This window comes from Lepisosteus platostomus, chromosome 6, assembly GCF_059453375.1.
Source record: "Lepisosteus platostomus isolate fLepPlt1 chromosome 6, fLepPlt1.hap1, whole genome shotgun sequence".
NCBI classification, from domain to species: Eukaryota; Metazoa; Chordata; class Actinopteri; order Semionotiformes; family Lepisosteidae; genus Lepisosteus; species Lepisosteus platostomus.
The window spans coordinates 8,068,029-8,095,414 of record NC_142616.1 but is presented as its reverse complement, the minus strand read 5'-3'; the positions used below and the strand labels follow the sequence as shown (position 1 = coordinate 8,095,414).

The following is a 27,386-nucleotide window of genomic DNA, read 5'->3' as shown; positions in this document are numbered from 1 at the left end:
GAACACAAGGAATGAATTTCACCTAATCTTGGAGTCATTGGTAGAGTAGAACTTTTAGTTGATGATCAACAGAAGTAAAGAGAGGAACATGAAAGAAATCTCCTTGTATTGTTTCGTAGAGCACAAAAAGTGACTCACCAGTCTTTGACTGCTGTATGAGCCGACAGTTTCTTGTCATATTGGTACAGTTTCTCTGTAGATCCAAACAGTCTCTCTGGAGGTCACTGTGGTCTGTTTGAAGGGTTTGCAGTTTCTTCTCCAGCTCTGGATATTCCAGAAAATACATATTTGAATTTGTTTTAGCTAAAAATTATGATGTAATGCAGTCCTTAAAAGATCAGCAATAAAAAGCCATAAGACATAAAATAGCTCAATGTGATGTAAAAGTCATTATTAAAGAAGCAACTGATAATCAAACATTTGCCAGTCTTGGATTTGTGCACAAGCTCACAAGTGCCAGAGACATTGTGGTAATTTCTCTCTAGACCCGAAAGGTCTCCCTAAAGATCAGAATGCTCTCTTTGCAGAGTCTTCAGCCTTTTCTGTAGTTCTGCACAAGGGTGTGACATTACATGTCAATTTTCACTAAGAGAACTTTGTCTTGTGGAGAGTGCGATATCTGGCAAAGCCTGTAAAAATGTATGGCAGTGTGAAGTCATTTGATATGGGATATTTCACGGTTACCAGAAAAATAGTATTCATCCCTCTAGTGTCACTACAAAGAAGATATATTTTTTTGAGGTTATAATCATAAATATCTGCTAAAAATATACCAAGGCATAGATTTTCCCCACTTTGTTGAAGAAGAATTTTCTATTACATTTGATGTTTTAAATGTGATATCTTCAATGTAGCTGCAGTTCCAGTTCTGTATTGGTTTCCCTTTAACCAGTCATGGGCTGAGATGTGAAATTGTCAATAGACTGCTGGGAAGCAGGTTCTGTGACCACTAGAGAGGTATGAATATCAAAACTTGACGTTTCACCAGTGTTGGATTTCTGTGTGAGAAGACGGCTCTTGGTCACATTCCTGTAGTTTCTCTGTAGATCTGAATGGTCTCTCTGAAGGTTAGAATGTTCCCTTTGAAGAGTCTCCAGTTTCTTCTGCAGTCATGAAGAAATGAACATGCAGTGCTTATTTAAACTGATTTTGGAGTCTCTGTAAGTCAAAATCTTTTAGTCAATAACAATTTCTCAGTAGATAAAGAGGATGAGATGTGATCTAGACCATCACAAAGTTCTACACCTGTCTTGGCTTGTTGTGTAAGCTGACTGTGTTCCGTCACATTGCTGTAGTCTCTCTGTAGGTCGGAAAGACGTCCCTGAAGGTCAAAGTTGTCTCTTTGAAGGTTCTTCAGTGAATTCTGTAGTTCTGGAGGCCAAACACAAGAACTTTCATGTACTTTTGTAAACTGTGTTGGCGTACATCTTCAGGATGATCATTGATAAAGCCATGGTGGAAAAAATTCAGAACCTATTACGTTGTAGGTCATCACTGAATGATCTTGGTGAAAATCAACATTTTACCTTTGATGGGTCTGAAGATTTTTGCAAAATTTGGATATACAGTAATGGAAACAATAATTGTCACATTTGGCTTCATCCTTATTCGCTTCTGAAGTTAAGGAGAATAAAAGCCAGCAGAACTGCTAACATCTCCTTTTATCCACAAATGAAGAACTAAAACATCTGCAAGATGTCTGATGTCGTAATTTGATCATTCATATCACTATTTACAGAAACAAGTAAACAATGATAATGTCTATTTATATTAGACTCTATTGCTAGAGTCCCAGAATGCTCTGTATACTTCAGTATTATACAAACACATAATATTCTCAGTGCAAAGCACTCATGCTCCTCTTCCACACTCAGTATTTGTAGCTGAGAAATTATTTGCTTAATAGATTTTTGTTTACATTATTTCATTAGTTAATAGAAACTCTAGAGAATAAATTACCAGTGCTGTATCTCAAGGTAAGCAATTGGCCGTTTGACACATTCCTGTAACTTTCCTGTAGATCGGAGTGGTCTTTCTGAAGGGTAGAGTGCTCTTTTTGAAGGCTCTCCAGAGACATCAGAAGTTCTGGGTGAAGCACATAAGAGATATTTTCAGTTGATCTTGAAACCTGAGGTTATGTACAGAAAGTCCTCAAAATGATTGTTTAAAAAGCCACACAAATGGGAGGCTTATAACTGTAAACATCACCTGTCGTGGAGTTCAGTGTAAGCTGACAAGTTTCAGTCACATTTCTGAAGTTTCTCACTACATCGGCATGGTCTTTTTGAAGGTCAGAATATTCTTGTTGAAGGATTTGTAGCTTGTTCTGTAGTTCTGCAGAATTAACAAAAGAATAGTTTTTTTCCATTGATCTTGTTACTATTGGGTAGCTAAAGCTGATCAGTCAAAATGTAAAACATGTTTAATGTTTTAAAAACATGAAATCAGGTGATATGAACCAGTCAATTGTACAGCAGTGTAATACACTTTATTGCGTTAGGTAGCATGGTAGGAAAATCTGTACATGTGTTATTCCTAAGCAGGTGTCAAGTTAAGATTGAGAACATGCCAATAGAGATTGCCTTACACAGATGTAGTGTAAAACGTATATTTTCCATGTCCTGGTGGCTCCTCCCTCTTTAAAATTCTTAAACCTGGCTGACCTCTTACATTAGCTAAACATTATTTTAGACATTAGACAAATACTTTATATGCTCAAAATACTGTATGTCTTACACTACATCTAGATGTTTCTAGGGTTTATAATACATTTTATTTTATATAGCACCTTTAAAGGTGGCTTTACAGAATGACAACAAAAATAATAAAGAAATACACAAGATATGCATAATGAGAATACACAATGAGAGGAGACAGTAGATGGGGATGCTGAATACAGTAGGAGCAGAGGGGTAAAGAACAGAACCAGTTAAGTAAAGGCTCTTCTAAAGAAGAAGGTTTTGAGTCAAGATTTCAGGAGTTTAGAGAATCGTGACTCTCTGATATCCTTGGAGATATAGTTCCAGAGCTTTGGGGCATAACAGGAGAAGGCCCTGTCACCCACAGTGTACATGGGCTTGGGGGACTGATAGGAAACCAGATTTAGAAGAGTGAGGGTTGCGAGGTGGGGAGTAGGACGATAGTAGCTCAGACAGGTACTGAGGTGCCAAGCCATGCAGAGCCTTATAGGTTCACAAAACTTGACAGGAAGCCAGTGCAAGGACTCCAGGACAGGAGTAATGAGATCACTTGCACTAGACCTGGTCAGGATTCAGGATTTGGATATTCTGGAGTTTGTTCAATGTGAATTTAGAAAGCCCAGCAATCAGCTTTTCAGCCACAGTTAGTGATAACATAGGACATAGTCTGGTAATTGGTAGACTGTTTTCTGATCAGACTGAGGTGAAAGAAAGATTTTCTGACAATATGTTGCACATCTGGGTCGAATATCATGCCTGAATCAAATATCTCCCCCAAGTTTTTCAATTTAGTCTGAAGTTCAAGTACAGTGCCATCTGCAGATAGGGTTACAGCACAGGGTTTACAAAGTTGATGGGGGGGTGCCAATAAGCTTGCATATTGGCACTGTGTATTTTAGAAATATAACTTACTCACACCACAACATTGACAGAGGTAGAACCATCTGAAGAGAGTTCTACTTCTGACTTTTTAGTTAATAACGTCAGTATAATCAGCTACGGATAGCTGTTTTGCCCATCAGTGTGGTATAGCTGATTTCGATCAGAGAAACGACTGACATGGAGTCACTGTGTAATGTATGTTACTTCTAGGTTTAGTTCCAGATTTAGAAGCTTCTAAAATAAAACTCTGCGGGTTTCTGAAGAGGAACTGAGGTTTTTCGCCTTTTCAAACCGACTACTGAATTCTATCGTTCGCGATTCAGGTCTCAATTTTAAATGCAAAGCTTTTAAAAATGCAATCTTTACCAGTTATGAGGTTAGACGTGTTCATTCGGAAATCCTCCAGTTGGTTCTGCAGTGTTAGTGGATGTTCAGGAAGGCCACTTGCCTCAGAATGTTCCATTGACCTGTGGTAAACTAAATGGGCAAAAACAGGCAGGAGAAAACCAGCAACTCACTGACAACTCAGCAGAACTTCTCCTTGGCTTGGTGAGTATTTGTTTTTTGCAAAAGCATCTTAGAACTGATAAGCAGTTCAGGTGGGGAGCTGCGTCAGCATGCGTAGGCTGTAAAGGAACAAGTAATGGGTTTATTCAATACTGAAAAAAAGGAAAAAGAAAACACAACGTTTCGGCTGTGGAGCCTTCTTCAGGTTTGAGCTGAAGAAGGCTCCACGGCCGAAACGTTGTGTTTTCTTTCTTCATTTTTTCAGCATGGAAAAAAAACTATTTTTTTTCTTCCTTTGCAGCCTAGGCATGCTGACACAGCTCCCCACCTGAACTGCTTCAGCCTACTTCTGCTGTGACCCACTATGCCTTCTGCTAAATCTTTTTCTAGATCTCTTCGTCAGCCCTTCTCCTCCTCCCTGAGCTACTTGCCCCCTTTTCTCACCAAACCATCATTCTATCTCCTCACAGTGACTGATCTGTTCCAAGACCAGGCTTTCTTACCAACTCCTATTCCTTTACAGGATACCCGAAGAAGGCTCCACACCCAAAACATTGTGTTTCTTTTCTCCTCTTTTCAGCATGGAATTAACCTTTACTTGTTCCTTAAATGTACATATACATTGCGCTATACATTCACCAATATGCAGCAGAGTACATTCAATACAAAACTTCCCAGTGTCAGCACTGAACTGCTCCCTGCTGGTACTCACAGTAGAGACCCACTCCAGCACTGAGAGTGCTGATCCACAGAATGGCAAAGACCAGCGCAAGGCTCCTGTAGGAAGACACTCTCCTCTCTGAGCTTGGCTGAGTCCCTGGGAATGGGAATAAGAGACTTGGTGATCTTTGATGACTTTAGTGCCAGTACAGTACTTGAAACCAACAGAGCTGTCCTTTTGCTATTGCTATCTTTTTATAACAGGTCACCAACTTAAAGATAACTGTCAGAATTAAACAAAGGAACAGCACTGCGCTCATTCAGCAAATTGGGTTCTGTATTCTGTGCAACTGGGGCTGACAGGGAAGTAGAAAGTGCTCATATCTGATATTGTCAAATATAAAAAAAACTCCTGCACGCTGCAATGTGCCAATCTCTATTAAGTAAGTATGGATTTTTTTAGATGTGGCTTGTTTTTTTCAAATTATGATTCACATTATTTTTATGTACCAGTAATGGAATCAAAGGTTTTGCACGTGTGTAGTTCCACTGTGTATAATATGACAATATATAATCACAGTTCTCTTCACTTCATTTGCAATGTTTCCAGTTTTCAAGCACTTTACTTGAGATGACTGAATCATACTTTAGCTTTTTCTTTTTGTTATAACATTTGTGTTTCTATACAGCAGCAAAAAATAATGCTTCACAAAATACATGAATCCAGTTGTTTTCTTGTTAATACTAAGGCAAACATTTGCCTCAGAATTTTGACCTGTGGTAAACTGAATGGATAGATACAGGCATGAGAACTCACCAAAACTGAAACTGAATTTGGTATATTCAGAGGAGTATATTTCAGAGCTAGGAGCTTTATTGTTGATGGAAAAGAGACTTTGTCAATCCAAAAATTCAACTTTATTAAGTCTTTGAAATATTGTAATCAATGAGATACAGATAACAGAAATTCTGCCCTGGCTGAACCTTATCATATATTTCCAATCAAGGACTGTTGGACACTAAACTGTTGGCATTTCTAATTGAGATGAACAATTTTATTACTATTAATATATAGAAAATAAAGAGCATTTACAACTCTCATGAGGAAAATGGACTGAAAATGGATGAATGATAATTTATTAACATGGGAAACATAGGCATTGGGTAACTGTAAGTAAAAGCCCCCCCTGCCTTTGTTGAAAAAAACAATTCTTGTGAAGTGAATAATATTGTAAGAATTATTTTTTAACATAAGTGTTGAATCAGTTAAAAACAAAAGGAGGCAATTTGGCCCATGAAAGCTGCTATATAAAATGCAGGTTATGAACAGTGTTACTTGTCCTCAGAGATTAGTTCATGAATTCAGAAATTAAGGCTATTTTTCAGATTGACGTCCGGACTGTACCTTCAAGTTTCCCAGTGTGTGACGGCCCTTCTGTCAGCTTCCTCATGGTTTTAAGCTCCACGTCTTTGTTAGGATTCCCCATCTCTGTTGAGCGCCAACTCTGCGGGCTGTCTCAAGAGGGACTTCTCTTTTATCTCTGAAGGGCTAGGTCAGGGGGAGGGGAGGATTGTTGTGTGGAAATGCACCCAATTCCTTGGCCTGCTATTGCATCATGTCTGCCTGTGTGCTCAGTACTGCGCAGACCTTCTCAGCTCTGCTCAGCTTAGCTCAGTTTAGTTCAGTTTAGCTCAGCTCTGCTCAGCCCTGCCCTGCTCTGCCCTGCTCAGCCCTTCTCAGCTCAGCTCTGCTCAGCTCAGCCCTGTGTCGCAAATCGCACACAAGCATGCAGGCAACACCACGTATCCACACACACTCTGCTCCACTCATGCACTAGTTGACACCACGCTCCTTTCTATTTAAACCCTCTCTCCTCAATCCGTCCTCACTCATCATTGAGACTTTCTCAGCAAGAGCTGCCCTCCTCTTAGATCTCGACTTCTACAGTAGTTCTCTCTCGACCTTCCGATAACGACCTTTTGTTTCACGACCTAGACTGCTCTCTGGATTAACGATTCGGATCCCGTCGCCTCCTTCGGATCCTTATTTTCAACCAGCCATCCGCCCACGCGCAGGATCCACCTAATTAATCTTAGATTAGGCTTTCCTGAGAAGCTGCTCAGCTCAGCTCTGCTAAGATGTTTCCTAATTGCCTGCAGCTCCCCTGCTTCATCTGGTCCATCGCTCACTTTTCGAGAAGCACCCTGGGATTTTAAGAACCACAGAGTCGGGACCTCAGTTTAATGTGTCATCCAAAAGACGCTGCCTTTTTACAGCATACGGACACTTACCACCAGATTCCTCAATAGTTTCTATCCACAAGCAGTGCGATTGGCGAACACATTTAGCCATGCCCCTCGGACCACACCTACACCATCTACCTCATTATGATTTCTTATTGATTGCACATCTGCAGTCATTGTTTACACGTCTGCATTGTTTACATTCAAACTCTTTACTTGTTTACTTGTACATTGTCTACTGTTTGTATATTGTCTTGATGCACTGTCTGCTTTTTGTGTTTTTACACTTGTTTTAACAATTGAGAGACTTTCTGTAAGTAAGAATTCCATTGGACCAGTACATGTACATATGTTACATATGGCAATAAAGTTCAAGTTCAAGTTCATTAGTATCTGTTGCTGGTCTGTACATGCACTGCTGATTCTGGGAGATGAAAACAACCTGAGGACAAGGACAAGGACGTAAGGATATTAGCTAGGTCCTTAGCCAAGTACAAGGCAGGAATAATTCCTGTTTAAGGGGTCACTTCTCCACTTTTTCTTTAGGCACTGTAAAAATGAAATTAGGTGTGACTTCAACAAGCTGTTGGAAGAGGTTTGATAACAGCCTGGGAATATCTCTGTTTTCCTTCAGTAATTGATAGGATATCATCATACCCAGGAAATTAATCTTGAGTGCTTCTAGTATCTGTAGCATGTCTTGCCTCTTCTATACAAATGCTATTTCATTTGGAACATTGTCTTTCCTAAGCCTCAGGCATGTTGCTGATTTCTTCCCTGATAAACATCTGAGTGAAATATCCACTGAATTTGTCAGACGTTTTCGTCTCATTGTTGAGACATTTCCTGTTGTTATCCCAGAGATATTCTATTTCACCCTCCACCGAGTAAGATAAAAACACACAATAATCACCTGCTGAAGACCGGGTCAGGGTTGAAGCTTGTGAATTTTTCTTTGTGTGGGACACGAGGTCCAAGTTGGGAGTTGATGTTGAATAGACATTTACATCTAATAGACCCTCTTATTGTATGCTGTTTCTAAAATGTTAGCATTAAAGATAATTTTTATTTAGCTCTCATTGTATTAAGAATAAAATGGACACTTTTTATTTATGGTACAGACTGAAATGACCCGTCTTACAAGGACATTTATTTGCCACTGTACCCATTAATTTTGGCATTATGGCTGTTTTTTTGTCCTTATTAGAATTACTATAAGGCAGGGATTGGTCATCCTAGGAGTTGGATCAGGTTTCACAGATCACTCTTAAAATCAGCAATTTCTAAACACTCTGAACAATTTCAGTTTGAGCATTAAAGCTTTTAATTTGATCATTGAATTGAAAGATCATAAGGAATGAAAATGCAAGCAGCTTGTAGTTCTAAGATACTGCATTTGGCTTGGTTGACTTAATTGAACCTAAGAACTAACTAAAGTATTAAATGTGTTGTGTTCTAGTGTTTCCAAATTGCCCATTTAATGGTAACTTATATTCAAGTATATCCCCACCTTCTCGAGTTTTGTACTCAGTGACAGGAGAACAGAGGTGTCTTCAAGTGCCTTATATTCATTATTCCTGAACCACATAGTCCAGTAGCCATTCTCAGGGCCGAGGTTAATATCCCCCTTCCTGCTGATGGACTCTCTCGCAATTCCTAAAGTCCATTTAGTCTTCTCCCCCACCTCCATCTCCCAGTATAGTCTCCCAGAGGAGAATCCCTCCTTGCCCAGCACAGAAACAACAGGGTGAAATCTCTGTGGAGAATCAGGTAGAGTCTGTCTTCGATCACCCAGCCTCACTTGTTTCTCATCCTTGGACAGGATGAGACTGCGATGTGCTGTATTAGGGTCCAGAGTCACATCAACTATATAGAAAAGAAAGAACAATGGCAAATGAGAACTGTAAATCTTTTATGATGCTTTTTTATTGCTCAAGACCCTGAAAGATTTTCACATGCTCATATTTTACATCTTTACTTCACAAACACATTTTTCCCTCCAAATTCTAAGGGACGCGGGTGAGGTGAGGTAAGGTGAGGCTGGCCACATGACCAGCCATGTTCCTGTTCACTAAAAGAAGACACTAGATCTCTCGCATCTTCACAAGCCTGAAGTCACATGAGGCCCAACACTCAGTATCTTATTGCTGATTTTAGATCATAGGTGTGCAACGCCAAACCTGCACAATCCAGCAGATTTTCTACATTGTTAAAAATAATTCTCCTGGTTACAGGAAAAAAAAAGTTTTATTAATTTTTAGAAAACCCTCATAAGATGAGGTGTTACCTGACTATAGTCAACCTCAGATTAACAACATTGTATCTTCTCTGGTGTAATATAGGTATGAGTGATATTAATATATGTATCAGAAACACTTTGGAGGAAAGAACATTTTCAATGTTACAGGTGCAGAGTGAATATCGGCCTGGGACTTCAAAGATTCAAGAATGAACTAGTGCTACAATCCCCATGAAAACGGAACAGGTACCCTATGATTTCATCCAGGCTCATTGCAAACAGGTGAGCCATTTCACTAACCAAGAGATATATTTAGAAAACTGTACCTGAAGCCATACGAAGCCACCTCCACACTGGGGAAAAGAGGAAGATCAATCATTTGTCTTCTGTGAAATCATATGATCTATTAAGGCAATCTAGAATGTTTTACAGTATTCCAAAAACTTTTTCTATAAAAGTCCATAATAATTTTGTACTATAGGAAAAGCAAACTGATTGCAGTAAACATTGCAGTAGCTACTCTGTAAGTTTGAAATTTAATTGAAATGCCTTATAGCTTTGCTATTTTTGAACATAGTAAACAATTAATTTTAACTGTCATTTTCACATTCTTTTACATAGATTTTTAACACATTAATCCTGTCCAATCCCTTTTATATTGTTCGTATTTCCAGTTTATTTTCATTAATGTATTATCTGCATTAGTACCCCTCTGAATTGTGTGCTTAAATTTTATTCCAAACAATAATTAAGTAGACTTTTGAGAAAAACAAGTGTCAGTAGGAAATAGTCAATTTAAATTACCTGGTGTCGGGACAACTCCTTCTTTTCCTGTTGGCAAGAACATCAGCACTTATTGAACAGTATATTATTAAAGGCTTTTCTTTCTTTTTTCTATATTTTTGGTTTACTTTTTTAAAATGAAGTTGGTTGTAATCTACAACAAATCTACTACTACTACTACTGGGTGAAAGAATCTATTATCATTTGTTTTTGGTTGAAGATAATACTAATATAAAAGCTGTATTAAGACTAAGTATAACAATAAAATAGTTCAAATCAAAATAAACTTATGTAATTCAGCAAAAACACGGTTGACTGAAATCCCAAAAATATTAAAAGAAAGTGAGTATCATCTGTCTCCTCAGAGATACAAATTACACAAATGATCATTTCATTTAGCAATTTCCCCTCACGGGATCAATAGAATATCTATCTATTGCAGCATTTGCAGATACTGATTCTTCATTATATGTGGTATTATAAGAGATACACACTGTCACCCTAAAAGGTGTTGCAGTTGAATGATTCACACAAAAAATGAAGGCTTTACTACACTAGGCTTGAGGAACAATAGCTTGGTAATCCAACCTGTTGACTAACCAGTCAGAACCCTCCCCAGGAAGTGACATTGGTGGTTAGAGTGGGATTCTTTGAAAGGATGTTGGAGTACAATTTGGCGCGATGAGAAGTTGGCATTCTCTGATTAATACCCTGGGGACTTTGACCCCCAAGTCTCGCCATGTAGAAGTGGCAGTCAGAACTGTCCGATAAAAATCTTGTATTTCTGCACTGTTGATCCGGTGATTGGTGGGAGCTCGTATAATGTCTTTCTTCTAAACATTCATTGACAAATTGCATATCCTCTGCAAACTGGAAATGTATTAATTGTCTAGATTTATGTTTCAAGTCCTAGCCCACACTGCCAGGGCCAAAGCACTATATTGGTGGTAACCATGGGATTGAGAAGCCTGTTGTTTGACAATCGGTGTGGACACAGAAAAACGCATGACATCTGGAAGCTGTTGAGGTAGTTGAGGTGAGGTAGCGCTGCACACAGTTTCACATTTATACATAGAAGCTGCACACTACCCACGACAGCATCCAGACCTTTTGGAGATGTAAAGAAAAGCTTGCCTGCAGCAATGGGGACCTGTGTTTAATAGCCATCAATTTTCTATAGCCTTCCAGTGTTATGAGAAGATCAAAGACTATACCAGAGATCAACATTATTCAGATAGAGCAGTCATGGATGTCGGAAAGGCCAGCCATGGAATGAACAAAAGAGCAGTAGGGACCCTATGCACAGCGGCAAAAAGCGGGACAAACACAGCTCCCGGCTCAGGAGTGAGGCGGTGTTGGGGATGAGGCATATGCCCTCAGGACACGGACGTGGGGTGACCTGGTGCTAAGCGGGCCTCGCGACATTTGTACCTTAATGCTGAGCCAGGAACACTGGAGACACAGGGACTAAATAGGAAATGGAAACCAGACACACCGGAAGAACATGAATAATCACACAAAACTAGGAAAAGGAATGAAGTAGAGTGCCCTCTAGGGGTAGGATGTCGACCGAGATAGTACCGCACATAGAAAAAGCTGCACAGCACAGGGGGGAAGAAAAACCTCATTTATCTGTCAGGAAACCTCCGGGAGTCCACGGCTGACAGCTACCCCCTCCTCCAGGGTTATACAATAAACTTTATTAACATATGGTAGAGGGAGCCGAAAGTCTCTCGTGGACTGTGACAGAGCAGTGCTTTTCATCATACTTCTACGCTTGTCCTATACTATATTGCATACATCAACATAGCATTTTGCAACACTTCTGACTTTACTCTTCGTATAAGAAAGTTCAACCAAACGTACATATGCATTGTTTTATACATTTACCAATATGCCATAGAGATCATTCTTCCCAGTGTCAGCACTGAACTGCTCCCTGCTGGTACTCACAGTAGAAACCCACTCCAGCACTGCGAGTGCTGATCCACAGAATGGCAAAGACCAGCGCAAGGCTCCTGTAGGATGACACTCTCTTCTCTGAGCTCGGCTGAGTCCCTGGGAATGGGAAGAAGAGACTTGGTGATCTTTGATGACTTCAGTGCCAGTACAGTACTTGAAAACACCAGAGCTGTCCTTTTGCCATTGCTATCTTTTTATAACAGGTCATCAACTTAAAGATAACTGTCAGAATTAAACAAAGGAACAGCACTGCGCTCATTCAGCAAATTGGGTTCTGTATTCTGTGCAACTGGGGCTGTCAAAGAGGGAAGTAGAAAGTGATATTTTTTTTATATTTTATAGTATCACCACAATTTTATATTGGTACATTTTATTGTATTGTTGAATGTTTCATTTATATTCATATTATTGGAGACTAGAAGGCAAAAAAGAAAGAACCACACTGTAACTGTAAATTATGTGCAAGAAATTACACATCATACCGTGGCAATGGATTTTTAGAAATATGGTTTGTTTTTCAAATTATGTTTTTTTGTTTTTTTATGTATGTGTTTATGTAATTTTTTGTTTAAATTATGTTTTTTATCCCTGGGTGGGTCAAGGGGAGGGGAGAGCTGTTGTGGGGAAATGTGTAGAACTCTCCCCTTCCTTTAGTTTTTTTATTTTCTTTAGGAAAACAATCTGACAGCCTGGAAGTGTCTCCTGAGCTTGAGAAGGAACATTACATCTCTCTCCCTCGGCTTAGACCCGCTGTCTCTTATGGAACTCTGACTGTCTTTAACATCTCCATTCCATTTGCGCAATATCTTCGCTCATCCGTCATTTCCACACGAATCCTGTGACACTGCCACCCCTTGGCAGGAGTTTAGCTCTGCATTCTTTCTGGATCCATTCTGTGGATTATAAGATAAGATATGAATTTGCTTTAGGAATCTGTCTTTTCACATATTCCAGCTTGCTCTCCATGAGACACACAGGCAGGGAGAGAGAAGCTGGGGGTCAGAGGGCAGGGTCAGCCATTGTACAGCACCCCTGGAGCAGTTGGGGTTAAGGGCCTTGCTCAGGGGCCCCACGGAATAGGATTCCTCTGCCGGCTGCAGTATTTGAACCGGCAACCTTCCAGCCACAGGCGCAGATCCTGAGCCACAGAGCACAGAGTTTAGCTCTGGATTCTTTCTGGATCCATTCTGTGGGTGTGGTTGGCAAGTAACCACTTTGAAAATGGACGATTGTCCCCTAGGCTGAGTGTCCAGTGAATCGCCCATCCATTTTCAAACCACTTTATCCACTCCACGATCACGGGGGAGCTGGAGCCCATCCCAGAGAGCAACTGGTGCAAAGTGGTTTACAACCTGAATGGGACTCCAGTCTGTCACAGGGCACTCACAGACACAGACGTCCACACTCCCACCAGCGTCGGCTTTCCTAGAAGCCCATTAACACACCAGTATTTCCTTGGACTGTGAGAGGAGACCAGAGCAAACGCCTGTGAACACAGGGAGAGCCTACAAACTCCACACAGAAGGCACCCTATGTCTATAAAAAAGTACCTGGTACTCTTATTAGCTGGGAGTAAGAAGGAGCTACTCTGATGCAAAATGTTGCTTGATCACAGAATTAGTTACGATTAATTCATTTACTTCAAATGTCTTTAATTTTATTTGAGGGTTTAAATAAGGAGAACACAAAGGTCATTAACCCTAAGTAACTCGCTAAGAGAAAGGTGTTTTGAAAATTCCATATGTTGTCTGTTCCAATGAGAATTTGTAAAGGAGATAAACAAGATACCTTTCACACGTTTGTCCTGTTTTTGTATTGAATACACCACTACAGTATTTTCATTATTGCAAATAATAATCTGTATACTGAATTAGCTGCACAAGTCCTGTCAAGGTACTCCAGTGTGAAATCTCAGGAGAAGCACAGGTATTTATAGGTACAGAATGTGTACATTTATGCCGTTAAAGCCCTCAGACTATGAGGCAGAGCAGAGACAGTAAAAAGAAGCCCGCGCAGTTTCTCTATCTGTACCTTATTCAAGACAAACTGTTGAAGAATAAATTAATGAAGCCAGAATACTTCAATACTTTATTGATAAGACAAACCGTTAGAACACAAATGTTGTTTCCAGACACGCAACAGCGGTTAAACGGTACGCTTTATTTCATGAAAGCAGATGATTTGTATTCATACACGGGTAATGTCTTTAAAATATTAATCTCGTATGTGGTCATACGACCAGGGGTGCTGTGTTTGTACCGTCCGTATTCAGAGCGAGACGGATCGCAGCTCGTCCAATACAATTTCATCCGGGGGAATTGTCGCCGGCTATGAGCCATCGCGTTCACGGAAATGAATAGTAGGAAACAGAACTTGAAGCCTCACAAAAGCCACATTCACACAGGGGAAAGGTCTTCGGTGAAGTCAGGCATCTCTTAAGTCGCCTTATCCGTAAAGCATTTTCTCTTTTTTTCGACAGGAAAACCAAACTCCTAATTAGGTGCAAAGCGGACAATGAGAACTTTGCCGACCGCTACATCCTCGAAAAACGAAGGGGTGAGGGACGGGTTGTTACTGTTTTTTTTTCCAACTAGCCTGTTCCCAGGTAATTTTTTGGGCGGGGGGATTTTAAAGAGTGGAGCTCCTCATAACTTTAATTATTAAAAATAATAACTAAGTACTGGTATTGCATATTCTTCCTTTAAGGGCTCATGACACTGCTGGAATCTCCACTTATTTTTAAGTCTGTGAAAACTTTTTGTTTTTGCCTCGAACGAATTTTAATGCTGCGGATTGCAATTTTGTAATCCTGATCTCTTACAATTTTTAGATTTTTTTTATTGTCTCTTTGTACTGTATGATTGTATTGAATACTTTGTTTTATACATGCAGATTTTATATTATGCATTATTGCACTGTTAATAGTTCATTATATGCCCAGTTGGAATAAAACCCGTTTAAAATAGATCGGAAAAAAACTACAGCACCCAGAATTCAAAGGGCCGGCAAAGGACTTCCGCGCTGACATCACCTAACCAGGGCACCTTTCAAGATGGCGGCGGCAGCAGAGGCGCAGGATAATGAACTGGACGAGTTGTTAGACAGTAAGGACGGTACTTCTTCTGTAAATGTCGGATGTTCAAGGGAGTAGCTGGCGTCCATCGGTGAAGAAGAGGGCGTCCCAGTGTGAAAATTTTGGCTGCTGAATAGAGTACACGGTGTAACCTGTCACCCAAGACAGTTGAAACGCAGAATGATTAAACGAGTGGTTTTGCGAAAGAGAGAAAAAAAGAAGGGTTTTTCTATTTTTTAAAGCTGGTTCTATCAGCATTGCCGCAGTTATTGTTATCTCTGTTAGGCAGTTGAAGCTGTAGTAGCAGTTTATTATTATACTTGCCATTGCTTTGAGAAGAAAATGACACTTAAAGAAGTGTCTGATGTTTTCAAGTCGGATGTTGATGCCAGAATTTCAACATTTTAACACTTAAACCACATTTAACGATATCAGCTCAGTAGATTGCGAATACTCTTGCTGTATATAGAAGTAAGTGAGGCATGCATGTCAGATAAGACTACACTCGTGTGTCGCTGTCCCGTTTTGGAATCGGGAGCACCAGCATGTAAAATGCACCCGAGTTGATGCACCTGATTGTTAACTCTGACGACTGGGAATCGATATTTGCTGGTGGTTATGATGGCTGTTGTTAATGTTGAACAGTCAAGACCCTATACGTCCTTCGACTCGCAGCCCTGTTCTGTGTCTAGCACTACCGCGGCGTTTAAAAACGTGTCGCTCCTGCCCATCACAGATCCGACCTCAAAACTTGAGTGCTTTTCGGAAACCCCCCCCCGGCACAACCCACTGCTGTGTGTAGTTTAAATGCAGAGTGATAGGGCCTGGGGTAAGACGTACATTCTTCCCCAAAATAACAAATCGATCCTCAGAATTCCTAGAATTCTGCTGGAATCCGAACCAGTTCTGAACCTACTGGGGGAGGAAACTCAATAGAGCTGCAGCCTGGTGTGTGATCTCCTGTCACAGCCTGAGGAACAGTGAGCCTGTCTCTCAATAATAGTAATACAGTGTGTGATCTCCTGTCACAGCCTGAGGAACAGTGAGCCTGTCTCTCAATAATAGTAATACAGTGTGTGATCTCCTGTCACAGCCTGAGGAACAGACAGTGAGCCTGTCTCTCAATAATAATAATACACTGTGTGATCTCCTGTCCCAGCCTGAGGAACAAACAGAGAGTCTGTCTCTCAATAATAATAATACAGTGTGTAATCTCCTGTCCCAGCTTGAGGAACAGTGAGCCGGTCTGTCAAGAATAATAATACAGTGTGTGATCTCCTGTCACAGTCTGAGGAACAGACAGTGAGCCTGTCTCTCAATAATAATAATACAGTGTGTGATTTCCTGTCACAGTCTAAGGAACAGTGAGCCTGTCTCTCAATAATAATAACACAGTGTGTGATCTCCTGTCCCAGCCTGAGGAACAGACAGTGAGCCTGTCTCTCAATAATAATAATACACTGTGTGATCTCCTGTCCCAGCCTGAGGAACAGTGAGCCTGTCTCTCAATAATAATTCCGTGTGTCATCTCCTGTCCCAGCCTGAGGAACAGTGAGCCTGTCTCTCAGTAATAATAAAAATAATAATAATAAAAATAATAATAATAATAATAATAATAATAATACAGAATGTGTTCTCATATCCCAGCCTGAGGAACAGATAGTAAGCCAGTCTCTCAATACTAAAACAGTGTGTGATCTCCTGTAACAGCGTGAGGATCAGACAGTGACCATCTCCAATAACAATAAAAATAAAAGATCTGTAGCCCAGTATGTGATCTCCTGTCACAGTCTGAGACTCAATGTCTGTCTTGAAAGTTTTGGCAGCACTTCAGTTCATCCATGATGCCAATAAAGCCATTTCAAATTGAATTTGGGTCTCAAGCTAAATTCCTGCGGGACCCAAGCAGAGAGGTCCATCCCTGGTGCAGGTGTGTCCACTGGTTCCCATCCCAGCTCTCAACAGAACTGGCTGGTTACTGGTTTAGCTGGACCACTGGAAGAGTTACCCTCGGCTCGGGCGCTGCAGCTGTACAGTGACCTCGCAAACCTGCTTCTCTCCTGCCAGCTGTGTGCCAGCGTCTGCGTTTGAATAATCCCAGTAGCCGCCAGCGAGACGACCCGAGTCGGGACCGGATGAGATTCTGTTCCTAATTGACGGTTTTCAATTTTCGTTTTTGATCAGGTGCCCTGGACGACTTTGAGAAGACCAAGCCCTGTGCCGCGGCCCCCAGCTCTGAGGGAGAGCCGACTGCAGCGCCCCCTGCTGCTGCCAGTGACAAGGAGACAGTGAGTCGGTCTTCACTGGCTTTGCTTAAGTGACCTTGATCTAGTCCTGTAAAAGTTACTCCTGTGCCCCCGTTTTGTTTTGCGTCAAGCGGCAGCCATTTTTCCAGTGGATGAGAGGATCCCAAATTAAACTGATAGACTAACTAGTATATAAATTTGCTGTGATCCATGTTGAGATTTGAAATGACGCACTCCTGCTCATGCAGTCCGTCTCAGGCCTACATTTCCGTGATGCCGAGATGCAAGAAGTCGGATCGCAGCTCAGTGAGGCCAGGTTAGCTCAGGCCACTTCCAGAGAATATCAAAGACGACGCACATAAGGTGTCTCGCCTGTGGTGCTCTGAATCCAAGCAGTTTTGCAGGAATTTTCTGTCACCTCCCTAATTATGAATGGGTGTTTAGTGACCAAGGCAGACGGATTAGAACTAGACAAAATACTTCCACACTTGGCACAGTGGCTATTTGTGATAAGGTGATCACCGCCTATGGGTTATTTCTGAGTCCAGTATTTTTCAGACCATTGGCAGGAGTGAACCCAGGTCAGGTCCAATTCTATTGTACGATTCTTCACGCACAGATAGTGCTGATCTTACACTGTAGAGCCCTCTTACTTATAGATAGATAAGATAGATACATAAGACTTTATTGATCCCGAAGGGAAATTGATGTGTTACAGCAGCCCAGCCCAAGACAAGCACAGTCATAGTCATAGATCATAGTCACTGTAAAAACAATAAAATATGTGCAAAATGTGCATAGGTATATATAGATTGAGTGTCCAGAAAAGTACAATGGAGCAACATGCTGTCCATAGAGGAGCAAATGAAGGGCTGACAGTCGTAGCCTAGGGCAGCGTTATACACCCTGACAGCCGCCGGGAGGAAAGACCTGCGGAAACGTTCCCTTGAACACCGTAGCTGGAGCAGTCTGTTGCTAAAAGTGCTCCGCTGCCCAATAACAGTCCCATGAAGCGGATGAGAGGCGTTGTTCACGATCGCTGTGAGCTTGGTCAGCATTCTCCTCTCAGCCACCACCTCCAGGGGCTCAAGGCTCAGCCCCAGCACAGAGCCCGCCTTCCTGATCACTTTATTGAGCAGAATGCAGGATGTGGCTGTAGACATCCAACCCCGCCTCTCAGCCCTCAGCTGGAAAGGACATATTAATGACAGGGCAACACCCAGAGTGAATAAATAGATTCCAGTGACTTACACTTGAATATACGCTGTTGGAGCCGGAATTATCATGGCTGCCGGCGCCCCTGGCTCCTGGATAAAGGATGCACGCTCGTTCCGATCCCGGGGCCTCCCATCGTTCCCGTTTCCCGTCGCCGCGTGCAACCGTGTGCACCGGGAGCTGTCGATCCCAACCTGTCCCGTCTCCCCGCCCCTCCCCGGCTGCTCTAGTGCCCCCCGCTGCTGGAGGACAACCAGTTCTTCGAGGCGCTGTTCGAGGGGGAGCTGGCCAGCCAGGCCCGGGAGGAGTTCGACAGGGCCATGAGGGAGCTGGCCCAGGAGGAGCCGCACCTGGTGGAGCAGTTCCAGAAGCTCTCGGAGGCGGCCGGCAAAGTGGGTACGTCTACCGCCCCCACCCACCTGTCCTCCTGGCCGGGATCGCCCACCCCCCCACCAGGAGTGGGGAAATCTGGGAATCGGGAATCTAATAATAATAAACTTTATTTTATATAGCATCTTTAAAGGTGCCTTCTCACAGCGCTTTACAGAACGACAACGACAAAAAAGTACACAAGATAGACACAATGAGACAATAGACGGGGTACTGAATACGGTAGGAGCAAAAGGGTAAATAAGAACCGGTTAAGTAAAGGCCCTTCTATAAAGAAGGTTTTGAGTCTAGATTTGAAGGAGTTTAGGGAAGGTGACTCTATGATATCCTTAGGGATAGAGTTCCAGAAGTCTGGAGCACAGCAGGAGAAGGTCCTGTCACCCAGAGAGTGTAGACAGGACTGGGGGACAGACAGGAGACCAGTATTAGAAGAGCGAAGGTTGAGAGGTGGGGAGTAGGACGATAGTAGCTCAGACAGGTACTGAGGTGCCAAGCCATGCAGGGCCTTATAGGTGAGCATGAGGATTTTGAAGTCGACACAAAACCCATCAATCCATCAGTTTTCTAACCAATTCATCCAGTTCAGGCTGGGGGCGGAGCCAGAGCCTGTATCGGCAAGTAGGGCAGACACAGACGCACACACTTGCACCAGGGCCGATTTTTCCACAAGCCAGTTAACCTGTCAGTATGTCTTAGGACCATGGGAAGGAACTGGAGCATCTGTAGGAAACCCATTGGAAATACAGACTCCTTGCAGATAGCACACCAAGTCTGGGATTGAACCCAGGGCCTGAGCACTGTGGGGCGGCAATGCTCACCACTGCTCAGTGCCTCACATCAGGAACAGACCAGATGAGCGAAGGTCCCTCACAGTCCATCGTCTGGTACTGTTGTATGTGATCCAGGTTAATACAGAAGCCAGGCGTGAGATGGTTCAAGCCTCTTCTTTATTCAGCCAACTGTGCACAGGATGAGGGGAGATGCCTCAATAATAGGAACTGTTTTCTTTTTGGGGTTCTGCTTATCCTCTACAAAGACATAATTGCAGCCTGCCTTAAAACATTGCCATCTCACTATAAGAGCACAAAAACAGATTTTAGGCTGGAAAACATCTGTAGCGGACTACAGAGGAATGAGGATGATATGTAGGATACCAGCTCCCTTTTCAAATGATCTAAATGAACATTTCACCCACAAAGGTGAAAGGTGGGAGGTTTCAGTATTTAGAGATGCCCTTTAGATGCTTGTGTCAACGCTGTTTGTGATTTGCGGCTTTGCATCCCTCAATAAATCTCTTTTCACAGGAACAGATGCGGCGTCACAGCAGGAGTTCACTTCCTGTCTGAAGGATACCCTCAGTGGATTGGCCAAAAATGCAGATGATTTACAGGTAGGCACACAGGGTTCTACACAGAAACAGCAAAGGTTGGGCTTAAGAGAGGCAATTTTAGCTCATGGAAATTCGCTAAAGGCATCCTTTTCACCACTAGGAGACGCTTGGTACTCCAGTAAGAAAATTAACATGATGCATTATGAAGAGCTCTCGGTTTTCAAATTGCCCATCAAAATAACTATCTTAATCCCTCCTCATTTTATTGTACAGCAATATGTCGTATCCATAATAGTGGAATTATATTTCCATGGATCCTTATCCTTTGGGTGCACAAGAAGTCGGAAAGTTATTAATAAAGAGATTTGTGTGTTGGTACCTTCTTATAGTGTTTTATTGTTGTGTGCAATTTGACAAAGATTCAGTTTTGGTGCTGTTTTATTGTCATCATTTTAGCGTTGCTAAAGAGTATTGATTTGCTGATTTTTCCCAACCTCCAGGGACAATGTCTTTAGACCAACTTGCTTGACAGCCTGAGTTGATCTTTTTATTAACTTTTTTTTTTCGGATTGCTTGAATAGAAGAAGAAGAAGAACTGAGATTAATGATTTCTATGCACTCTGTCTTCAGAGCTCTGGATTGGCTGGGGAGGACCTGGCCAAAGCTCTAGAAGGACTGGGATTGGAGGAAGGCAACGAAGGAGGCGGGGAGGATGCCAACATCCTCCCCATCATGCAGTCCATCATGCAGAACCTGCTGTCAAAGGACGTGCTGTACCCCTCCCTCAAAGAGATCACAGAGAAGGTAAAGCAGCTGTCACACTGCCCCCTAACTGTGGGGAGGACTGACCTAAGACAGGCAGGCCCTCTTTCTAAAGGGGAAATGGTTTAGAGTGCCCTCTTATAATAATAAATAATCCTTACACTTATATAGCGCTTTTCTAGACACTTCACTCAAAGCGCTTTACAGGTAATGGGGACTTTCCTCCACCACCACCACCAATGTGCGACGGGAGCCTTAGTGTGCCAGTGCACTCAACACACAGCGCTCTCAGTGGGGAGCAGAAGAGAGTGATGAAGCCAGTTCAGAGATGGGGATTATTAGGAGGCCAGGAGGAAATTTTGGCCAGGACACCAGGTTGACACCCCTACTTTTTTAGAGAAACACCCTGGGGTTTATAATGACCATGGAGAGTCAGGACCCCAATTTTATATCTCATACAAAGGATGGCGCCTGTTTACAGTACGGTGTCCTCGTCACTATACTGGGGTATTAGGACCCACATGGACTGCAGGGTGAGCGCCCCTTACTGGCCCCACTAACACCTCTTCCAGCAGCAGCCTTAGCTTTCCCAGGAGTCTCCCATCCATATTGGCCAGGCTCACACCTGCTGAGCTCCAGTGGGGCTGCCAGCTGGGAGCTGCAAGGGGATATAGCTGCTGAGTATTTTTAAGGAGTCCTTATCTGAAGCACAAAATCATATCAACAGCTATATTGATTAATAGTAGAATTAAAAACATAAGATGAGGAGATCCTCTCCGAGATCAGAGCAGATAGATGGTGTGAGTGTCCTGATTTTAACCACTTGACATGAGAAGTGCCCCAGTTTTTTGTAAGAAATCCCTTGTTGAATATCTTTGAACCTAAGACGTGAAAATTACTTGTCCTGCATGTTCTGGGCAGTTAGTTTTTGAAGGTGCAAAAAATACAGTAAAACAATAGTGCACATCGAAACCGCATGACAAAAACACCTGATGTCAACAGAGAATGGCTCCTGTCCGTTTTCTCTCCTCCTTGTTCTGGGCTTCTGCCTTTCTGACCCTTCTCCTGCTCTGTCGCCTCCACCCCTCCTCTCTTTGCAGTACCCTGATTGGCTGAACTGCCACCGGGAGTCCCTCCCTCCTGACCAATACCAGCGCTACGAGCAGCAGCACAGACTCATGGGAGAAATCTGCCGGCAGTTTGAGGTCGAGGGTGAGCAGGGCTGCTTTGAGACCGTGCTGGAACTTATGCAGCAGGTGAGACGTGTGGTGCCTTTTCCTGGCCCTGCAGTGTCTAAGAGGGTTGATTTGTTTCTGGGCCCTGGTGCCTTAATGTCTAGCAGGAGCAGTGCTTGTATAATGAGCTTCACTCTATAGCTAATACTTTGGATCAAGCTGTAAGTCCAGTGTCATAAAGATTGCAGGAAAGTAAGTCCGGTTAATGAGTTAAAACGAACGTTTTCCTTTTGTAAGGCAGTGTGCTGACTCCATATTGTAAAACCTCATTGCTCACTAGTGGGATCACTGTGTGGTACAGCAATACTACCATGCATGACACTACAAAGGCTTGTGGCAACGGCACAGATGATTGTAGGATGTGATTTACCATCAATCGGCGAGATTCACACCATCCTCTGTCGCAATAAAGCCCTGATCCATCATTCAGGATCCCAACCATCTTGGCCACAAACTGTTCTCCCCCCTCTGCTTTGACAAGTGGTACAGCACTGTTGAAGCACAGACCACTAGGCTTAAAAACAGTTTGTAATCTACAGCAGCTCGCATCCTTATGCCTCAGAACTCTTCACTGTGCACTTTTGACTTGGAATACCATATATTTATTGTTCCCTACCATGTATTTATTGTTCTCTACCACGTACTTATTGTTCTGGTTGTTTATTGACCATACAAACTGTACCTTATAAATAATGATCATTTTTGTAATGTACTGTCTAGATTGTGTGGTGGTGTCTGTCGTACTGTATCGTCTGCTGTTCTGTGTATATCCCGAGAGAACGGCGCATATACATGTGGCAGTAAACACCTCTTTTCTGCTCTACATTGTACGCAGCGTGATTGTGAGCATGGTGATCGTATTTATTGATTAGCAGAAAGAGGAAAGGCCCAGAAGACAGGGAAGATGGGATTTTTAATAAGGCTTTCTTTTTTTATATTAACACAAGACAGTGGAAAATAGTTTGCCAATTCTATCCTAGGTTTTTTTTAAGCTTCTAGTTGCTTCCCCTGTTTATCAACACATTGCTGAGTGTAGCAGTTGAAATCTCTGCTTTCTCTTTCAGCTGCAGGATCTTGGTCACCCTCCCAAAGAGTTAGCAGGAGAGACGGTGAGTCAGTCACTTCATATAGCTCTGCTTATGCACCAGGGTGTTCAACTGAGCCCTTGTAGGCCTTGTTCTTCAGTTGTCTGATATGAAGATAAAAGCACGATTATGGATTCTTGTCTAATGACTGAACTGGGCTTAACTACAGCTTCATTGCTTTAAAGACTGCAAATATTTTGAAAATCCATCTTCTTAAGAGCTAAAATTATATGCTTCTTGTGTTTTGCCCATGTGACATTGTAAATTCCCATTTTTCATTAGTTTTTTTGCCCCCACTTTGGATCAGTTGCATTGTTAGTCTGATTATTTAAGTAACTGTAACACTAAACCAGGCTCTGAGGTGTTTTGTAGCTAACAGTACCTTTAACAATGTCAGTGTTAAAGCTTTTGCGTAATCGACTGTATAGGACTTTAAGTTAAATCCTGTATATGTCTAACAATGTTACTAATTAGGTTAATTGTTTAATTGGAGGTTGGAACAAAAAACAGAAGAACTAGGACTTTTGTGAGCTAAATAAAATGATGACAATAGGAAAATCAGGATGATTCCTGTTCTGAGTTTGAGACCCCTGGTCTTCATACAGATGTAAAGAACTTAAGCACCCAAAGGTTACAAGCAAGAGGAGGCTATTTTGCCCACCTGGTCCCTTTGGTAGTTAGTTGATAATGGACCCAAGGATCTCATCCAGCTGTTTCTTGAAAGAAACCAAGATACAGTCCCGCTCTTCTCTGGTTAGAGAGAGGCTATTCTCTCTCTAGATCATTGAACATTTTTAGTTTCTTAGTTAATCCTCCAGCTGGATCATCAGCCACTAATCGGCAAAGCTGTGTATCTTGTATTTTGTTCTGGTCTTACTGTGTTAGCGTGTCCTGGACCAAGAGCCCCAGTACTCGACAGACACCTTATTCTGTGCATTGTGCCCATGTCAGTAGTTGCACAAGATCTAGATTTAAGTGGATTTAATCAGAACAGGCCATTTGTTACTTGGGAACTGGAGGACCCTCTGACGTCTGATGAGTAGGTCGCACCCATGCAACATAGGACAGACTGCACGAACATGCCTGTTTCTGTGGTAGCGATATTCCAGCCAGGAGCAGTGCGAGTGTGCGGGCTGGAAAGGTTAATCTCATGCCGAAAAACACACAAGCCTCTTGAGCCTTTTTGGGGTGTGAAGGAGATGGAGAGATAAGGTAGTAGGATATAAAGCACAGGAAAAGAAAGTACGTGAGATTGTGTATCCCAGTGAATGGAGATCTGGGGAGAGAGGCATGAAAGTTGAGGTCTGTAAAAGTATAGAGAGATCTTCTACAAAGAAATCCAGGTCAGAACGTTTGCGCCTTCAGTGGTAGACTGATTTATGTCACTATGTCACTCAAGACTCCTCATGTCCCCCCAGTTCCAGGGGAATATGTCTTTCGGCGCGCCAGGTTTTACCCACAGGTTGGTCATAGTGATCCAAACCTGGGTTTCAGCCTCGCCCGCTGCCCTGCTGCTCGAGAGAAATCCAGATATCTCGAGGATGATGACTCCCATCTCCCGTTTCCCTTCACAGCCCCCGGGCATGAACTTTGACCTGGACTCGCTCCATCTCCCAGGAGCCACTGCGGGTGGCGAGCAGTGCGCCATCATGTGACCTCCCGGACGGGCGATAAGATGGGGAAAGAGGGAAGAAAGGGTGACGCCCACTCTTTTCCACGAGCTCGCTCGCCCTCTCTCTCTCGGCCAGCTGGAGATTAAACGGTTTAAAACAGACTGCCGCCCTCGTGGTGAACTTTCACAGCCACCTTCTTTTCCCATGTCAAGTGCAGTGTTCCTCTGTTGACCACCGCTGAATACCTCTCGAGTGAATCCAGCCCCTGATTTATAGTTAGGTGGGGACATCACTGTCTTGCAGTGCACAGCATTGGGAAGCCATGGCGTGTTCATGGGAAATGGAGTTTCCGGTTCCTATCTGTGTGGTAGGTTTCAGCTAAACTACAATTCCCTCCATGCTGTGGTGTGTACCAGGATGCTTCCCTGGTAATCTGAGTCAATTTACGATCTTCCTGTATAGGTAGAAGTGTTGAGTTTACAATTCTACTGCAGTTGGCACTTAAGAAAGGATACAAACGAGACGATGGTCCTTGTAGTTGGTTATTAATTGATCCAAGGATCTCATCCAGCTGTTTCTTAAATGAAACAAATTAAATGAGACTTTTTGTGTTCAGTGCTGTCTGAGGGTGTAATACAAGGCGAGTGGGAAAGACTCAGAGGCATTTGAAAAAATCAGATACAGAAGTTAGCTGAAAGGCCACTGGTACAGCGAGACAGAGACAGTAGGGATCCCAATTTTAAATGATGCTACAGTACATGGGTACACTTGCACTTAGAATCCTGGGGGTTTGGGGGTTCCTGTATTCAAGGACACTTGAGTACAGCTGGTTGCCACAGCCATAATACATCCAGGTTTCTATAGATGGATAATTTGATTCAATACAATCTTTTCCCACATCCTACTGCTATAACAAAGTTATCTCCCTTGTCTTCCCACAGAAACGTCTTTTTAATTAATCCTTCGGGGGCTGTGAGAATATTCTCGCTTTATCTCTGCCAGGATAATCCTGTTTGTATTTTAGAAAAGAAATGACAAATTAAGTAATTCTTCAGAAATTTGTGGTAGGGGAATTGTAAAAAACGTTGCCTTCATTAAATCAAAGGCCTAAAATATGAAGTAATAAAGCCTGAAAGAGACACTATTTCAGTAAAAGAAGTTTTAAAAAGCATTTTTCAATTGCATTTTTAATCTGATCTGGTAATGTGTTCCAGATATTTTAGAATCGAAACAGGGCATCATGTAGCCATTTGAGACAGCAGTCATAAATCTTCAGATCTAGTTTGAAATGTGATGTTTCAGTGTAGGTCATCATTTCTCAGAGATACAGTGATATATTCTGAGAGGAATTAGCCGGCAATAACAATTGTACTAAATTTCTTAGTCAAATTCAATGCATAGTGGATACATAGAAACATTCACCTAGGGTTTGAGAGAAATGAAAATAATATACTATAACACTAAAAGCTGCTTACATTCTACAGTATCTTTGAGGTCAAGTATTTTTTTTACTAGAAAGTTTCAAGTTTAAAGCTGCTTATTAAAATTGCCTTATTTGAAGCAAAACCTGGATCAATTTTCATTTTTTTAAACAAGTTTTTAACTTGGCGGAAATGGTTATCCAAGTGCTTGGACTGGGGAGCTGTGATAATTGCACACTGCAGAGGAACAAGTAGAAGTCTCTGTCACATTGAAAAGTAAAAAGAAAAGGCTCCACAGGAATAAGAATCAGTGGTCAGTGTGGAATTGACCTCTACTTGTTCCCTTATGTAAAATGACCACACTTAAGTCACTAAAGTGTCCAGAAGGACTCGTGCCTTCCTTCTGAACAAACTACACACAATTTCTGTCAGATATTCAAGTCCACGCTCTCAAGAGAACTTTGCTCTAAAGCAATGCCTGGTGTACGGTTGATTTCAGGGCTTTGAGAAAGAGAAAACTAGTTAAAGCCACTCATTAAAGGAAATGTTAGGACTGATCGACTGCAGGAACTTGACTGAAATGTGCACAGCAGAAGAAAAAAACCATTGGGATGTTTCTTTGGTTGATACATCTTAAACTGTGCCTCATCAGAAATCCCCCCGAGCTGTAGAGCACTTCATCAAAGGCTTAGGGCAAAGGTTACAGTCACTTAAATGCAAATGAAATGGTTTTAAACCTTAAGATAATCCTGCTAGATAGCAAATATGTCAGCGGTTTGCAAGGGTGTCTTAAGAATGGCTCCAAGAAATATCTGTAAATAACTTTTTTCTGTACTGGATATAAAATGTAGGACCCAGAGTAGATTCAAGTTTCAATTGGTGATCCCAGTGCTGTATCAAAACTACAATAAAATTTACAGCGGAATGCTAAAGTGTTGTGAGCTGCTTTTTCCGTCATCCTTCTGAAATGGGCAATAAATCTTTGGGAGATAATCTTGCAATAAAGACCTTTAGTGAAGTCCATGACGGAGTGTAGGCAC

General features: G+C 42.2%; 2 protein-coding genes across 9 annotated transcripts in view; one reads left to right on the top strand and one right to left on the bottom strand.

The window, feature by feature from the left end:
- LOC148660003 (uncharacterized) overlaps nt 1–12,061 on the bottom strand; it is a 95,365-nt gene extending 83,304 nt beyond the window's left edge. For 2 of the 8 annotated variants that reach the window (XM_088634024.1, XM_088634029.1), the window contains exons 1-7: nt 6,154–6,266; nt 4,801–4,905; nt 3,948–4,058; nt 2,209–2,334; nt 1,960–2,085; nt 1,246–1,371; nt 139–264 (exon numbers count right to left, since the gene is read on the bottom strand). In XM_088634024.1, coding sequence (XP_088490150.1) covers nt 139–264; nt 1,246–1,371; nt 1,960–2,085; nt 2,209–2,334; nt 3,948–4,058; nt 4,801–4,905; nt 6,154–6,235 — 802 coding nt within the window. In that variant the 5' untranslated portion in view covers nt 6,236–6,266. Of the gene's footprint in view, nt 1–138; nt 265–985; nt 1,104–1,245; nt 1,373–1,959; nt 2,086–2,208; nt 2,335–3,947; nt 4,059–4,800; nt 4,906–6,153; nt 6,337–11,967 lie in introns of those variants that run through there. The other 6 variants (XM_088634027.1, XM_088634028.1, XM_088634034.1 and 3 more) reach the window with 5 other exon arrangements.
- Nucleotides 12,062–14,364: 2,303 nt separating this feature from the next.
- Nucleotides 14,365–27,278, top strand: pex19 (peroxisomal biogenesis factor 19). Its single transcript, XM_088634023.1, has 9 exons — nt 14,365–14,532; nt 14,943–15,080; nt 17,234–17,337; nt 18,741–18,906; nt 20,205–20,290; nt 20,861–21,034; nt 22,093–22,248; nt 23,292–23,336; nt 24,887–27,278. Exons 2-9 carry the CDS (start codon nt 15,029–15,031, stop codon nt 24,965–24,967), a joined length of 864 nt encoding a protein of 287 aa, XP_088490149.1. The 5' UTR covers nt 14,365–14,532; nt 14,943–15,028; the 3' UTR covers nt 24,968–27,278.
- Nucleotides 27,279–27,386: the final 108 nt, after the last annotated feature.